An 18,249-nucleotide genomic window follows, 5' to 3' on the forward strand; every position below is an offset into this window, starting at 1 on the left:
GGATCGGCGGCGGCGGCGGGGACTCGGCTATGGACAGCCTGCAGCCGCTGCAGCCTGACTACATGCCTGTGTGTTTGTTTGCAGAAGAATCTTATCAAAAACTAGCGATGGAGACGCTGGAGGAATTGGACTGGTGCTTAGACCAGCTGGAGACCATCCAGACCTACCGCTCTGTCAGTGAGATGGCTTCGAACAAGGTAAGAGATGACAGCGTGTTCCTGAAAGCTCCCCCACTCGCTCCCCTGGGCTCCCCTGGCCTCTGCCTGCGGCCGCGGTGCATCCGAGGACACCGGCGGTCAGAATGAGTTTGCTGAGCTGCCTCGGAAGATTCTGTCCCCAAGTGCCACGCTTGGCGAGTGTCTGCATGCTACGGCAAAAGTTAAAAAGTCCTCCGTGTGCTTGAATTCCCAGAAACCATACTTCTTTGTTATTGATGTAGTTGGGTGTATGTTTAAGGGGAGAGGGTGCTTATAAAGCTTACTCGTGAACAAATGAAATCCCCCTTTTTTAAAAAAACAATGGTCAGGAAGATAACATCGGAGTGAATTTGTATGGTAAACTGGATAACACTTGACATTGCAATCAGGTGTTAGACATGTTTTTTGGACAAGAAAATAATGTGACCTCCGTATATCAGTGGAGAAATGGTTCGCCCTGAAGTTTTATAAATTCCAAAATTATTCTCAGAAGGACATTCTGGGATTTTCTGACATTTCTTTTGTGATGCTGGCATAACCTAAGATAAAAAAAAAAAAAAAAAAAGAAGAAGAAGAAGAAAGGAAACAATATACTTTATCTCCAAAAAAGAAAGTTATTTCCTAAAAGTTTGCTGCTTTTCAAAGTAGAATTATTTGAAATTAAGTTCCACCCGTACTGCAAAGAAATAGTTTTGTTTACAATCCCCAGACAAAACTTAGTGTAGAAGAGTTCTAATTATCTATCATTATATCATTTGTTTAATTAACGCCTGGGTTTAGAGTGCTAATTTATGCAGTGAGAGTTGCTACTTTTGTTTGTGCCCCCCCCCGACCGAGAATGTTAATTTTATAAATATATATGATGTGTGTGCATTTATGTATATACTGACTGCTTTGTTTTTAATGGAAAACCTTAACTCTCTACCCTTATAAGTACACATTTTAAGAATCCCCAATCATCATAGCCTGAGGTATTGTCTTACTGTCCTATGGTTCTGGGGCCGGGAAGAGCTTTTGCTCCACACCTGCCAACATGCCCTTTCCAGCCCCGAGGTTTACTAGGGAATGTGTGTCCCTCTTCTCTTTTTCCTGGGATTAAAAGTATCACCTTCCTATCAAGGCTTATTGGTTCTTGCTCACAGGATCTGAGCAGAGGGAGCTTTGCGTCCTTAGGAGATCTTGAAGGGGGCTATGGGTGGAGGAACGGACTCCTTTTACTCTTGTTTCTTCGTTAACAAAAGGACAGAAAATGAAATAAGTCTCTCAGATTTTAGTTTAGGTTCAAGTTGGAAAAAATAAGAAAAGTTTTGAAATTTAACTATTTGCTGACTTTTTTCTGAAGTTCTCAAGTGGAAAACAAAATTCTGGGATTTTCCAGACTGTTGTAAATCTCAACCAACTGCTTCCCCATGAGGAGGGCTTAACTGCGTAACTTCTCCAAACCACGCTAGATTCCAAGTGAAAAGATTTTTACACATGCTTTAGCCTACTTTGGAACATGAACAGATTCTCTACTGCATGTTGTGAGCATTGATACACATTTGAGATGTAGATTCAATATTTAAGGGTAGTTTTTCAGCAGGTTTTGCTATAAAAGACATGCTGAACTTTCTTCTTGAGTTGCTAAGATAAAGTAGCCAACTAACTCCAGGAGAGAAAAAGAATTCTCATTGAGAAGCTGCAGATTGTCATTATTTTTCATTTTGAGTGTTAATGCCTTGTAGATTCTGATCCGGTTTCTGTCTGGAGTGCTGAAATTAAACATCATCTGTTTTGCAAATTTGTTTTAAAAACTTCCCATATTCAGTGTAGTGGTCAATAAGGCTCCGAGACCAAGGACTGTGTAAGTCCTGGTGAGAATTCCAATCACTCAAGGCTTCCGCTCCTCCTTTATGGTGTCCTATGCAGGAAGCAATGAAAGTTGAATAGAGCTAACCCTAAAGAGAGAGCTAACCCTTCATGCAGACACAGCTTAAGGAGAAGGCGTGCACACCTACTTTCTGCAGCTACAGTGGAAAGGTTGCAGGGCAAAGCAATTATACAGAGGAGGAATAGGTTCAACTGACAGCTGAAGTCATTTTTATTTGAAAAAGATCTCTTTCTCTTGTTACTTAGCAACCATCTCCCCCCCACCCCAACAAATCCTGATTATCCATATAATTGTTTCAGGTAAAGTTTAATCTATGGCACGTATAACATAATATAAGAATATTTTTGTGGCCACCAAAAAGAAATTGATCTATATCAGTTTTGGGCAAGGTGGGGGGGACTTAATTACTTGTGGTAAAAATAAAGTCCCACATTTAATTTTGAATGTGGTTGAAATTATTTGAACATTCCATCCAAGTCACTGTTTAAAAATATCATCATCATCATCATCATCACTATGTAATTGTATCTGATCATCTTTTGCTTCCCCTCACTGAACGAAGGAGCCATGGCAAATCTCTGAGTTATAGATGTGGAAGGGAGTGTGAAGATATTCTGTACAGGAAGTATGTGAGAAGCATGGCCTTTGGAGTCAAAAGATCATGGTTCAAATCCTATGTCTATTATTTATTAGCTACTTGACCTTGGCTAACTTACCTAACTGTTCTGAGTCTTAATTTTTTTCATCTGTAAGACAGGGATAAAAGTGGTACCTACCTTACTGAGTCACCGTGAAGATTATATGAGATAATGCATCTGAAACACTCGCAAGGCACCTGCTGGGTAGTAAAGATTCAATAAATGAAGACTTCTTAATAGCAGCCACTACATCTTTGCAAAAATTATATGCCCTTAGTTTTGATCAGCTAAGTGAGTTACTGAGTTTTTACCTACTCAGCCAGTTCTTTGCATGGGGGATGTTTGGGAATGTGCAAATGGTAGAGAGTTGACCATGCCCAGTGCAGGAAAAACAAGCAGTCTTTCATATTTACCCCGTCTGGGTAGGGTTGTGTGTTTATTGTTTTTCTCAACCCTTTTATATTTTGAAGAAAATTGTGACTCAAAGTTGATAACTGGTTTTCCCAAGTGCATTTCAGAGTCTGAGAGGTAAGGAACTGTTTCTGTGACCTCTAGAAACATAGTCTCCCTCTAGACCCCAATTTCCTTCATTTCTCTTAATGCTGGCCACAGGCCAGATGGAATTACAGGATTATAGAGAAAGATGCAGCCAGCCGGGTTAATATTATAGGTTGTTTTTCCCCAAAGATGAAATAAATTCAGCAGTTTTATGAGGCAATGACATTGTTTTGCAAGATGAAAAGGATGTCAAGTGAACCTTCTGCCAGCAGCCCAAGTTCAGTTAGACGTGTTAGAACTGTTTTAACTGTTTTCTGTAACAACAATTTGGCTTCTTAGACTTGTTCATTAATTTTTGTTTCAACTTTTATCGCCTCCTGAATTAGAAGAATTGTCTTACACTTCAGCCTAAACGCATCAGAGCATGAGTTCCTCGGTGACAAAACAGTCAGATGTTTTCAAAACAGGATGCTTTGGCTCTGCATTATAAAAAGAGGAACGGAAAGAGAAACAGTATAGCAAGGAAGAAAGCAAATAGCCCCAGCAGGATCCCCAGCCCAACAACGGCATAAACACTGACCTATCTTCCTGACCTTCGCTGTGGCTCAGTTCCTGACCTCGTGTCACCAAAGCCAACCGACGTCATTGGAGGAGGATAGGAGGAATGGCGCAGCTGCTGTGCGGGTGACTAGAATTTCCTGTCTCCTTCCTGACAGACTCCGTCAGAAAAGTACAGAGTTGCAACAACAGTGGCTGAGGAAGGCCCAGCACAAAACAATCCCAGTGAGGCGTAGTTGGGACTGGCAAGGACAGGGAGTTTTACTCAGGAGCAGAGTCTGTCGCCTCAACTTTTCAGGGGAAAGTATCAAAGGGGTCATTTATACCCAGCATGTTGAAGGTTTTTCAAAAGATGAACATGCTGTGGTATTCAGCGAGGAGCTCTGTTCAAGCAGCTTGTCACTAGCCTGACTTCCCCAAAAACACTCTCCGGTTCTCCTGTTCTTTCTTGACCAGCTTTGTCCTGGGGCTGTTTTTATGTGTAGGACAAAGGTTTTGGTCCCTCTCTCGGTGAAAATGCAAGTTTCATTGTTGAGAAGAGCAGTCCTGCATATTATCAGTAGAGTCTTCAGAATGAAGCCTCAGGACCTAGCCCTTCAGTCCAGGTTTGCTAAGGAAATCTGTAAGATAAGACAGGGAGATAGAAGGTCCTTTTCCTTTGAAGGTATCCTGAAGTCAGCGGCAGATACCATCAAAGGGGAAGTGAGTCCTTCTGGCCACGCAGGTTTATTTTTCCGGTTCTTCAGGTGTGTCTGCACGAGAGTATTGAAAGTAAAGGCAGATAATTGCCTGTGCTCTTGGGTGGAAAGGAATAAACTCATATAGTTCTATCAGCCTAGAGCCCCTCGGGACTCAAGCCACAGGATACTGGAATGTGACTCTGATAGTCTGTTTGCCCCACACTTGGGCAAGTCATTTTCTTTCTAACTGAATAATCAATAAGTATGGGAAATGTCAGATCCAGCAGAACCAAGAAGGGAATAGATCTTCTTGGTCAACAGGTTCCTCTCAGAGCTATGTCAGGAAGATAATAGGCAGGTGACCAATCACTGGAGGGGATTACTTCTACTTTTGCCCAAAGTTAAAAGATACAAACAGAGCATTCCCACCCTTAGGGCACGAGGGGTCCTTTTCCTGGATCCTTTGCTCTAGGAGAGCCTGGGCTTGTCCACTGGCTGCGCTTTGCTGCAGGAGGTGAGAAGCCGGCAGGGCCCAGGGGCAGCTGTGGTGTCTGCCCAGGACCACGTTGCATCCACTGGGCCCCTGCATTCTCTGCCCAATGGTTCTGAAACCTGTTCCAGGGCCTGTGCAGGTCTCTTTCCTAGAGATGCTGCAGGAACTCACTTGGGCCCAAAGAGTAGCCAAGAAGCAGCAGTTGAGCTTGAAAGAAGTGTGTGGGAGGAGCTTGTACGGGCAGGTGGTGCCAGAAGGGTGTGGGAAGGCGTGTTCTTTGGGGGAAGAAATGGGACAGGGCACGGTCCTGGAGCTAGGTCCCCCTGCACGGCCATAACCAGGAAATTCAAGAATGTGTACTTCATGTTGACCTTCCCAGCTGCTAGGAAGGGATGTCTGTTGAGGTAGGAAGAGCATTGGAGGTAGCTTGATTTCTGTCTTTATTCAGACCTATTTATGTGGCCCTGCACATGTTAGAAATGACCTCGATTCGAGGGAAGAATAGAAGGAAAATCAGTTCTGACAGCCAGCTGGGACACTTGAACATTTTCGATCCAAGTTTTCTCTCTTTTCTCTCAGACTTCTATAGAACTGGAGGCATCAAAGGGAAAGGAGCCTAGGTTGAAGCCATGAGTTTGAAGTCTAGCTTTGCCTCCATTTAGGAATATTCCCGTAAACAGTTAATTCATTAGGAATCTTTGCCTTTCTTTATCTACAAAACGAAATAGTTGGAGAAGACTGTTTCCATGGGGTCTTGCAGCTCTTGCATTTATGGTTGGGACAGTCAGTGTCGACAGCCGAACTAATTTTACAGCTTTCTGTTATCTGTGCAGACGTGGTGCTGAGTCCCTTTACCTACATTGTCAGTAATACTCTCAGCAACCCTCGGAAATATATACTATTTATTCTTGTCTCCATTTTATAGTAAAGTGAGGTTTAAAGAGTTGAATTACATTGCCTAAGGTGAAGAAGAGAGCGGGATTCACACCCAGGGCCACCTGACTCACCGTCACTGATCCCGGTGGGACAGATAAATATCGAAACAGAAAGGTATTTAGTAACGCTTACAAGGAAATTTTGTCATTTCTGGGAGGTCTTATTCTTGGAACTCTGGCCATCATTGCTTGTTTAGGTCTGGTTCAGAATCCTGGTCTGCAATGACCATATTCTGGGCCTCCACACCAGCCATTAATAACCTTAAATTCAGTCTCCCTGGCTGGGAAGCAGTGTCTGTTAACAGATAATAAGGAGGAGAATAACCATAGTTACAGAAGATGGCTTGTAAAGCACTCATCAAAAAGGTAAATAACAGTGTTAAACGAATCTGCTGCCTCTTGTGGACAGGTTTGCTCAATTCAGTATCTATTTGTTCTCCCCATTTCTCTAACATGGTCTAAGAGAAAACAATGAAGTTTTGTTTAAAAGAAAACCAACCCCCAAATCCCCTTTTTATACCCCCTCCCCAACATTTAAAAAAAATGGGGAGAGGCTATTCTTTTTTTTTGAAAATTATCATCCAAAAAGTTGGGGCAATTTCATCATATATTACATCCTTTCTAACACATGTCCCAAGACCATGAAACAGAGGAGCAGTGCTTCAGTAGCAATAATTAATACAGGGAGGTTTCCTAGAGGTAAGATATAGACTGTCTGCATTACATTTTGTCTTCCAACAAAGAAGAAAGAGAAGAGTAAGCTGTTTTTTTATCTGGCATTATCTCAGTTACTTTCTATGACAAAATAAGTTGTATTATTGCGAGTGTAAAGATTTTATTTATTTATTTGACAGAGAGAGACACAGAAAGAGAGAGGGAACACAAGCAGGGGGAGCAGGAGAGGGAGAAGCAGGCTTCCAGCCAAGCACGGAGCCCAGTACAGGGCTCTTGTGTAATCCAGTGTTCTAAGTTCTGCTCTTTGAAAATTTAACAAATCAAAGATTTTGAAAGTTTAGTGCTTTTTAGTAACTTTGATTTTCAATCTCCTTTGGTTAATTTAAATACTTCTTCATTGATATTTACAGAACTGTTTCCTTCATTGAGGTCTAATCCATTTACCAGCCACCCCCCACACACATCTTTTTGCTAGTTTCACTTGAAAACTAGCAAAAAAACTGATTAAATCTCTACAAATGAAATAGAAGTGAAGTCAGGGCACTGACTGCACCCCTGGCTAGCTGGTAAGACAAGATTACATTATCAAAATCTGATAAATAAGTCATTTTAAGGGGAGCCTTTCTGTCCCTATGGGGGGGAAAAATCAGACAACTATGTTTGGAGTATCAAATATAAATCCAGAATGCTAGTTGTAAAAAATGGAATTACAGTGATTTAATGGAATAAACGTCTGTTTCACATTTTTTTCCTACTTCTTTCTTGTCTTTAATTTTTTTTTTTCGAATGCGTCCTCATCTAAAAGTCTTCCCAAATTGGTACCATTGTTCTCTATGAAAGAAGAGCCAAGGATGAACCCTAGTCTTGGGCTGATCTTCCCACAGTTTGCCTTCTGCGTAAGAGTATGCTCAGCAAGTGGAGAGACATCAGCTTTCTGGAAGCCAGGACTCACCAAACCGAAGCTGCGAGGGCAGACTTGTGCCACAGTCAATAGATTTCACACTCTGGAAGGCTCTGTGCCAACAGTGGATGTGCGTCCCAGCACATCCTCCACTTTAGCATTTTTCAGGGACCTGCCAGCCCTCTCTGTCTTGCCCAATTGTACGTGATGTTTCCCTCCACTGGTGCCAAACTGTTTAGTCTCCTGGATATTTTACTGTAACTTCCTTTGTTTGATTTACTTTAAAGTAGCCAAGTGTTTCCACAAAGAAAGGGCTGTTAAGTTATTTAGAAATGAAGAAGACAGTAAAACTTCTGTTTCTTTTGTTTCTGTTTTGGGAAGTGCCTGATAATCTTCTTCTCTTTAAGAAGTTCCTGATGGTCTTTTTCTTTTTATGGAGCTGCGTTTTAAAGGCTATAAATCATGGATTTCTGCTCATCAGTCCCGTGTTTCTTTCTGATAATTAGTTGCAGTTTAGAAATGTACCACCTTTGAAACCTAAAGCCTTCAGAAATTGAAGTTCAGCGAATTTATTGAAAATAAGTTTCATCTTCGCAGCTCAGTTTCACTTATATTTTTTAGCTGTTCAAAGTATGGCAGTCTTACAATTGTTCTTAAAAACTTTAAATGGCCAAGTTCCTTTTACTGTTAGCAGCATAGTGTACGAGGTTATAACCTTCAGCAATTGTGCAACTGAAATCTGAGTACAGATATCGGTCATAAAAATGATTAAACCAATTTTAGAAGGTGTAGATATATGACAAGAGTTTTTGTCATTTGCTATCTGAAAAGGTAAATTTTAGTTACGCACTTTGGAAAAGAAAACAGTAAAAAGAGAAGTTGTTATTAAATAAAAATACCTTTCCAACTCAACCATATAGGCTATGAGCTAAAGCTAATCAGACAGGGCAAAGTGAAATGGTCATTTGGCGACTATGTAATGTCTTTGGTCAGCACGGATGGTGAAAGGTGATAAACCAAGCCAGAAAAAGATCAAAATATATTTTTTCCAGTTATAGTCTCCCATGGCTGCCTTAAACAAAATCCTAGAACTTCAAACCCAATAGGGAACCTTAGATATCATTGATTTGAAGTCCTTGTATTTTATAGATGAGGATGATAGAAACTGAGGATTAAATATCTAATGTACTCTGAAGATCGTTGTAAAATATAAAACACAATCTAAATAAAATATAATTTCATTATGATATGACTTCTGCAGAGTCACAAGGTTAATTAGCAGAAGATTAAGGTAGTGAAATACTGGTCCGATTACAAATCCACTTTGCTGTTCATCTTCAGCAAAAGGCTGATTATACTTAAAGACATGGGATGGTCCCACTATCAGTTGCATTGATTTTAACCTTCTCATTGTCCTCATTACCTTTCTTGAGTAAAAGCTATCCACGTCCTAATGACTTCAAGTAAAGAGAACTAATTTAGTATTCCTGAAAACTGTGTGCTCAAAATCTGGAAGGAAATAGTTGGAATGAGTTACTTTAAATGCCTTTGGCATTGCTGGTTTTTTTTTTTTTTTTCACATTTTGCTGTTTTAATTTCTGAATTAAAATATATGTATATATCATCAAAATATACTATGTATGCATACTATCAGAAAAGAAAATCTCATTTTGCAAAGGCAGCCAGGATTAACATTTTTATCTTCACGTAATCGAAATGATACTAAGTTTTAGTAGCTCCTACTGGCCAAACCATGGACTTCCAACTTCTTCTCTTTCCTTGATGTCAGAAAATCTATTGAAACCTGGCTTTAAAAAAAAAAAGAAAGAAAGAAAGTAAGAAAACCTGGCTTAAGAATATAAGTAAGAGTTTTATGATAACTTGAGAATGAAGAAATATAGACCTTTACTTCTCTCTTGGCATTCCATTGCCTTAAAGACTTCCCTTTGACTCAAATGCACCATCGAGCCCATACTATGAACCTACTCCTAGTGCCAGGTTTCTTGGCTTTCTTTTTTTGAAACCTTGACTTAGGTACTCTGACTTTGACCAGATTTCCATAAACCATTCTCTTACCTAGCTTACTGGTTAGTATCATAACTAGTATTTTAGTTCTCTGAGGTTTTATGTAAGTCTATTCCAGATTGTAAGCTCTTGAGGCCTGCAATGGTGTCTTGACTTTTTTGAGACTCCGTGTAAGCTCAGTGGTAGGACTAAAAAGTCTCAAAGAGTCATAGCTTTATTTCTGTGTAAGAGTCAAGAGAAAAGCGAAAAACAGATGAAGGCTTTTGTCAGTTAGTGGTGGTTGATTTGGGCTTTATCTTATTCAAAAAATTTCTCTGAAATTCTTCTTGATTGGGTGATTTAAGAAATGTGTTGACCTGAGGGCTTTGGATGGATTCTAGGTCAGGTAATGACCTCGCTGCTGGGCACAGCATGATATTAAAGATGGAAATATTTTTTAGTATTTTCAAAAATTTCATGGAACATGCTTAGACTATCCAGTGGTAATATGAATTTTTGGTATGCTCTTGCACACCCATTTGACTGTGAGAAGCTAGGGACTCTGACAGATCACTAATGAAAGGTCTCCCAACACATGCTCTAGATGTCCTGCTCATTGCTCAGACACATATGTAGCCAGCCGGATGCTACCCATCTACCCAGCTGAGAGGGCACAGTGTTCTCCCTGCCTCAGCCCCTTATCTGTTTGATTGCTATTGCCAGTTCCATTCTGTAACCAAGTCAGAATGATTTAAATATATCTGCATTTACTTGACCAAGTCCAGTAACTCATTTATGTTGGGGACAGGGTGAGCGGTCACTGAATTTTTCCCTGCTGTATTTTAACACACTCAGGATCTAGTTGCATGAAATTTATTTGCATCTTTCTTACCCATTGCACAGAAGGTTCCCTGAAATCTCATCAGGTTTTACCAGTATGATTTTTAAAATATTTTTAAATCAGTATAATTTAATCTCAAAAAAATTATCTAATGTTGATTACACTAATTAAAAATACTCTTTTGTTAATACTCTCCTCCTTTATGTTCACAGGATAAGGTCATTGTCTAATGCCGCATTGTAGATGGGGCATAGAGCATTTTCAAACTAAGAAAGGCCATACTTTGCTTTTCAAGAAACAACCTTAAGGGCCCTTAGTAAATCCTAAAATAAGAGAGTTTTGCAAAAAAATAAATAAAAACATGAATCTCTGGACAGGAATGGTCTTTCTTTGAAGCAAGAGAATATGTTGGGTTAAAACAAGTAAAATATGAGCCGTTTTTCATAAAGGTAAGAAAAGAGGAGCAAATATTAATGAGGAAGAATTCAGGAAAGATTTTTCTGTCTTGAGCTCTGCTTTTCAAATCTAGCCCTGTGATCCAGGACTGTATTTCCCAGAGAACTCTGATTCTGCCCAAGGGAATATTAGTTGTAGAGCGATGTGGGGATTTTTAAGGCCCCTTTCTTCACTTTAAAGCTTATTTGCTCTCGAAGTTCCCTATGGTCCTGGGATAGAGCATTAAATAAAGGGCCACTTTCTCTAAATGCGTTGCTGTTTGTTATTTTTGTGTTGCCGGATCCAAGGTAGCAAGGTAAGGAAACATACCTGAAGAGGGCTTTCCTGCTTACACAGAGCTCTCCCTGTGTGATCTCATTCTGATGCTTACGAGGAGGAAGGCATTACTGTATCCCCCTTTTCCGTGTGAAACAGGATGCAAGAGACATCACTGATTTGTCCAAGCCTTTCAGCTACTCACTGCTGATGCCCTAGAATGAAATCTTGTTCTTTTTTGCCCCAAAGTCAAATGATTTAAAAATAAAAGTTAAAGGGAAATCCACAAGGTAATTTGTTATATTCTTATACAACTTGGTAACAAAACATGTAATCATAGACTTTGAAAACTAGAGCTCAGTCCAGGTCCCTTCTTATTTTTCAGGCCTCAGTTCTGATTTTACCTCTTTGGAGAGAACTTCTCTAATTATCCTAACCCAGTACCTTGTGGGTTTTTACAATTGGCTGTCACAAATTTATGATCTTGATTTTTCTGTCATGAAACTTGGTTTTTACTCATCTCTTCCGTTTAGACTATGAGGTTATTGGGAACATGAACTCGTTTGCTAGAGTAGTCCCAGAATTTCAAATAACTCTAGACACATGGTAGACATTCAGATAAATATCCCTTGCATGAGTCTCAGAAATGGAATCTAATTTGTCCAGAAGCAACGACGTTGTTAACAGCAAATCCATTAGAACCCAGGAATCCTGTTTCTGTTGTACTACTACACCGGTGCCCTGTGCAGGTGCTTGCCACGCCCAATTTGTTTTTCTCATTGTTCAGTTGAGTGAGAAACTCCCATCTGGTGTACAATGACTCTTCAAACTACCCTCAGAAAGTGCAAAAGCTTGCTCCTGAACCTTCTCCCAAATTCAGGGTCTGGTAATAGAGAACAAAATCATCAGGATCAAATGCTCTTTTCTTGTGAATAGCAATGTGAAGCACATTGGGGCTGTTGTTTGGTTCAGCATTGGAGCATTTGGTTAACCTTTCTCTTGGAAAGTCTGCATCCTGTGACCAAGGATCTGAGCCCTTTGGAGCCTGGCGATGCACACTCAGCTGGGAACATGTTTATGAACACGTGTTGTGTCTGAAACCCAGCCACTCTACATATCTGTTGTGTCTGGAGTGTAGCCATTTAGTCATTCTGTCATTGTCTGGCTGTATTTTTTGTTCCTGACATGTTGCTGATACTCCTCTCACTGCTCTCCCAGGCACATATTCAATTAATTCGGATGTGTTACTGGACTGACCTCAACTTTGGCAGTCTAAGCAAGATGAATATTGGGTGCACTTATCCTTATTTCAGGCAACTGGTGGCCATTCGTGGCTTTTGTTCATACACAAAGAGTTCTAAAGTCTCTTTATTTGAGGAATTTGGCTAAGTCATGGAATCATGAATGGACAGAGTTAGCAACAGCGAGACGTCTCAGAATAGGCTTTTTTTTTTTTTTTTAATGATACAGTTCTAACCCCAGGCCATTTTGAGTTATGGTTTCATTGGATGGGCTTCATTTACGTTTCTGGCCTTTCTGGTTTACACTCCTTAGACTGGTGAATAATCTAAATGTCAACCAGAGAGCCAGAACTTCTATGAGTAACTCGTGTGTCATGTAATCAAAATGACATAGTGTTGCGTCACACCTACGGTAGCATATTGTGGGAATTCTGTAGTTAGAATTCTACCAGCTAGTGTCAACAAGATGAGTTTGGATAACATTGAGCCAGCTGAAAGCTCCACCCAAAAGCAAACCCACGTGAAGACCCTACGATAAGCTCAAATTCTTTCAACATTCAGAGACAAAACTGGGACTCCTGGGTGGCTCAGTTGGTTGAGCATCTGATCCTTGATTTCGGCTCAGGTCATAATCTCAGGGTCATAATCTCAAGGTCATAATCTCAGGGTCATGAGATCGAGCCCTGCGACGACTCCACACTGAGCATGGAACCTGCTTGAGATTCTCTCTCTCTCCCTCTTCTCCTCCCCGCATCTTAAATTAAATCAAATTAAATTCAGAGACAAAACTGAGAAATAAAGCATCAGCTTCAAGTATAAATCCTGTGAGATAAAGGACAAGTGCTACACTTTGCCAGTCATACATATATTATTTCTAACCCATTTTAAAGTCTTAAAGTTGGAAAAACTTAGTCTCTGAGAGACTCAGTGACTTGCCAAGTTTCTCAGACTTGAATTTTATTGGCAGACTCAGCTGGATGCTCACCTGACCCGATGGCATGTTAGTATGATGTTGAGTTTGCTGTTAGAGTCCCCTTTATGCTGTTGGAACTGTCTGGGAAGGCCAACTATAACCAGAACCCCCTCTACTTCATGTGTGACCTATACTTCCAGCTCTGATACTACCTTTATTAGCCTTCCATGAACCAACAAACTATACATCTTGGGGTTCAGTGTTGTGCAGAGCATTCATCCATCTATTTTAAATTATGGTAGCTAATAAGAAAGTGAAATGCAGAGCACCTGGATGGCTCAGTCAGTTAAGCGTCTGCCTTCGGCTCAGGTCATGATCCCAGGGTGCTGGGATCGAGTCCTGCATCAGGTTCTCTGCTCAGTGGGTAGTCTGCTTCTCCCTCTGTCTTCCTCCCTCTGCTCATGCTCATGCTCTATTTCTCTCTCAAAAAATAAATAAAATCTTAAAAAAAAGAAAATGAAATGCACAATAGAATTTTTTATAGAATAAAATTAGATGAGACCATTGTTTTCATCCTTTATAGTTTAAAAATACATTCTACCCTCCACCAAGTGGCAGATTCTTCTCAATTTGCAAGTGCATAGTCCAGTGTAGGGATTACCAAAATGCCAGAGCAGATCACTTACATGTTTTCAGGGAATAAAATGCTAAGTCTACGTAGCCCATAGGTTTCCTTTATTCATTAGATGGTCCCTAGAGTTGATCTTACAAATTTCCAGTGCTGGGAAACTGTGAAAACAGAAGTAATGATTCCCCTGGCAGGCTTTGAAGCATCACATTGTCTCTTATCTCAAAGGGGATATGAACATAACATAGTTAATAGAAATCAATATAATTAATATTAAACACAATACATGTCACATGATGTATTTAAAAGGGTAGAATATTCTCAAAAACAAGCTATGGTAGGTATTTGTGGCTGCAAAAATATTGAGGATTCTATTAAGGTAATACTTAGTGCAGAATTTTAAACAAACCAGGAGACATTATAAACTAAAATTGGAAATCAGTTCGTAAAGAGAGTCAAGACTAATAGTTATGGGGTTATGAAAAGAAAGCACCTGTTTGGGGGCTCAACCTGATTGGGGGTTCTGCATCAATGACTTTCAAGTCAGATGTGAAGGTCTTGAGGCATAGATCTTGTTTTCTGCTGGTCAGTAGAGGACGCTACTGGATGGGTATGGGTCTAGTCCATGGTAAGATTTCTAATTTTAAAAATATAGTAAGATGGCGATTCACAGACCTGTACCCCTGGGGCTAATAATACATTATATGTTAGTAAAAAAATTAAAAATTCTAAAAAAAAAAAATAGTAAGTTGTAGGACTTCTGGCCATGAAATGGTTCGACAGAAACCTTAGTCATCTGCTTTGGAATCACATTAATACCCATGGCCTTAGAACTGGCTTTAGAAGCTTGAGGTTAAATATTAAAATTTAAAAATACACAATACCTCTAAACCTAACAAGATATGAGTATATGATTTTTAAATCCAGTCTCTTTATGGGATATTTGGGACATGAACTATCTAGAACACACTTAATACTAAGAAAAAATTACTGTTTACCTAAAATTTCAATACGTCTTTGGGTATAAATAAAGTGTCTTTTGTCTATTTAATTATATCATTGCAACAACTTTTGGAATTAAGGGAATGTTAAGTCATGGGAAGTTTCTCTGAACATTTCTAAGGGAATTAGTTTGGGTGTAGGAGAGGTCCATTTCTGAGTGTCCCAATACTCTGTGCCATATCTCCTCTTGAAAAGTTTCAGAAATTCTAAGAAAAATGGACAGCAGCAAAGAGGATAAATAAATAGGTAGGAAGAAACACCTACTAATTTTGAGGGCTGTTTAAGACCTACTGTCAAGTTGTAGAGTGTTGTATTTAAATTCTTTTGAGGGTCTTTTGTTTTGTTTTGCTTTGCTTTGCTTTTTGTTTTTCAGTTCTGTGTAGAAAATACTAATGGGTCTGTCCCTCTTTGGACTTTTAAAATGTCACCCGAGCAGATCTTGTCCTTTAAGCAGCAAATGGAGTTTATTCAATTTTAGCTTCATCATAAATGCCAATGTTTTGTCGCAGAATATGCCAGAGATGTTTGTGCTTCTTTTTCAATCTTTATTTGTTGTGGATTACTACATCTCTGGACAGTTAAGAAGAGAATCACTCAATTCTGGTGTGCTTAGATGAATTTCGTTCTGATGTGGCACATGGACAGTTAAAATGACCTCACTTTATTCCCTCGTGTACCAGCAGTGTGCTCCAGATACTCACACACCAGGGCTTGTTTTCTGGTATGGCCCATCATGGGACTATGGTTTCTAGTGGAGAGATGTTAGTGGACAACTAGTGGCATATTCTTCCATCCCAAATCCTGTTACCAACTCACTCAATTCAACTTAATTTCCCTCTCAAATATGCTAAACAGTGACATCGAGTTTCAAACAGATGATAGATAGGGAAAGAGCAAAAGGAGACAAGAGACGGAACACTCGCTGCCAGATGATCTGAAATGTTAAGAATTGTGGAAATCGTGAGTTTGATAAAGGGTTCTAGAGAAAATACAGTAAACCCCTGTTTTTTTGTTTACATCAGATTTTGCAAAAAAAAAAAAAAAAAGGGTAGGTACTTAGTAATTAGAGTTCTTCACTTCTTTGTGTCTTCTTTCCATGGGAAAAAAAGGGTATGAAGAAGCAGTGCTTCGGAATCAGAAAGAACCTTTGAAATTAGCCATTTTATAACAAAAGAAGCCATGCCCATCGCTAAAAACAACCCGAACCCCCAGAAGGCAGTTTGTCTTAACCCAAGATCACACAGGGAGTTTGTGCCAGAACTGAGACCGAGACCAGCCCTCCTGACGTGTGGGTTGCCCTGAGCTGTTGTGACTCCCGCTACCACCGCTAGCATTCTGAGGAGGAATTTTCAGCCCCTTTGCTTTCCCGATGCCCAGGAATTCTGATTAAGTTGTGACTAACAAAGTGTAAAATATGAGTCAAAATGCAGTCCCTAATAAAGTCATTGTGACTTTAATGACTTGGGCAGTGGTTTCATACTGCAAAAACAGGAAGGTCCCACACAATAAGGCGCCTGTCTCACAGATGGGCTCCTGCGTAGACGGCCACCCACAGGGGTAACTGCTGGAGCGGTCTTCCTCTCGTTGGCTCTTTTTTTTTTTTTTTCCTTTCTTTTTTTTTTTTTTCTCCACACAGTTTTTACCTACTGACTTCAGCGTGAGGTTACCAATGCGAGGAAGGTGCCTGTTTGTCTAGTTTTTGATCGGCTGAAGATAGAGTGGGTCACTAAAGGTTCTCTCCTTGGTGACATCCAGGTCACCCCCTCACAATCCAATGAGTCTTAAAAGTAGCTCTTCTATGTGCTTGATACTAGCCCCTTGTATGATTACTCTTCTAAATTGTTTTATTCTTAGAAATGTAAAACCCCCAAGTTTTAGAACTGGGACGAATCTCTGAGATCCTTCTGCTCCTCGCCTCCTGTGCAGTTAGTGTAGCTAAGACCTCCTTACCAAGAGAGCTCCTAGGTTGCTTGTGGGTCTTTGCACAAAGCTCAAACCGGTCCTCTCATGAGAAATCTAGAAAAACGATAGAGTGGTTTCATCGTTTCACACACACATACACACAAACTGGCTAGGAAGAAAGTAATCTCTGTATGTAGCATTGAAGGTAAAGAAAAATTGAGGCCATAAAACAAAACGTTCATATCATAATTGATTTTCAGATTTGCTACTATATATTTTAAATAACTTCCCACTATTAAAGGTAGCCTATCCCAAAACATTCCCGTGTGATTTGATAGAGCAAATATACTCGAGGCAAGCAAGATTAAAGCATTTATAGAGAATGATATCTTTTTCCATTTTCAAAAAAGAACGACAATTTCTAACAGTGTTCGCGTATCCAGTGGCAGGCGTAAGCTTAAGGAAGCATTGGAGGAATTTGTGTTACTAAGGGTCCATTCACAAACTTTGCTGTCTGTGCTCAAAAGGGGCTTTGGCCATTTCCTCTAGGGACATTATTTCTAGGTAGGCTCTAACAGGGTTTTCTTGTGAAGGCAGATTCTTAACAGAAAAATCGGATCTGTGTACGTTAGGTAGTAAAGACGCATTTATCTTTGAAATAGTGTGCTCCTGTTTGTGGATTTCTCTGCTGCATTTGATAAAATAAATAACGCCCATTCCCTTTCAACCCTGTAAGTGCTTGTGACACAGTTTTGCTCAGGAACTCTTCTACCTTCCTATCCAGACTGGACACCCAACCTGATAAGTAGACAGGGAGACTGCATGAGTCTTAGAATATCAAACTCTGAAGGCATTAGAAATGCTTTTTTGTTTCCCCCATCGTTGGGGACTTATTCTTGCCTACTGAAGCATTTCCAATTTGGGTTATTTTTCTCAGTAGTTTTGAGAGAACTTTGCTTTCTGGGAAATATCGTCGCTTGTTAGTGTTGTGTCCAGTCTATAGGAGATGCAATGGAACTTGTCCTAGAATCATGACAGTCTCAGGTTGGAAGGCCTAGAACCGAAAACCATGCATCATTTTCATTTCAATATGAGAGGTGAAGTGACTTCACAGGACTGTTGGTCAGAGCTGACAGTGACAGTCAGGATTTGTCTACTGCGTTGTGGCTATCTCTGGCTCAACAGAAACACTCTCATATGGGGGTCTGACCCTGAAAACCCAACTAAGCCAAGCCAGATTGTCCAACTGTCTCCTCAGCCTTAACCTCAAACACAGTTCCCGTCTGTTCCACCCCTTGGTCTGTTACATCGCACGGTCAGCGCTAACCAGCCTGATTGTCCTCTACGTTTGCTAGAATGGAAAACATGCTCCCGTCTGCTACCTTCCGTGGTTTATACAGAGCCCAACACAAGTGGGCCCTTCATGAATCCTTTTTGATGAGAGCCTTGATGGCCTTAGCCAGTGTGGTTGGGCCCTCCCTCACGGAGGAGGGAAACCAATGGTTGTTGCTAAGCAGCATTTTAGGATTGGGTCAGTTTCTAACCCTGAATGACCTCCATAG

General features: G+C 40.2%; 1 protein-coding gene across 7 annotated transcripts in view; it reads left to right on the forward strand.

Moving 5' to 3' along the window:
- The window catches only part of PDE4B (phosphodiesterase 4B), a 551,888-nt gene that overhangs the window by 510,862 nt on the left and 22,777 nt on the right, over positions 1–18,249 (forward strand). For all 7 annotated transcript variants that reach the window (XM_059375023.1, XM_059375021.1, XM_059375022.1 and 4 more), the window contains one exon: positions 85–197. In XM_059375023.1, coding sequence (XP_059231006.1) covers positions 85–197 — 113 coding nt within the window. The remainder of the gene's footprint in view (positions 1–84; positions 198–18,249) is intronic.

The sequence above is a fragment of the Mustela nigripes genome, chromosome 14 (assembly GCF_022355385.1).
Source record: "Mustela nigripes isolate SB6536 chromosome 14, MUSNIG.SB6536, whole genome shotgun sequence".
Taxonomy (NCBI): Eukaryota; Metazoa; Chordata; class Mammalia; order Carnivora; family Mustelidae; genus Mustela; species Mustela nigripes.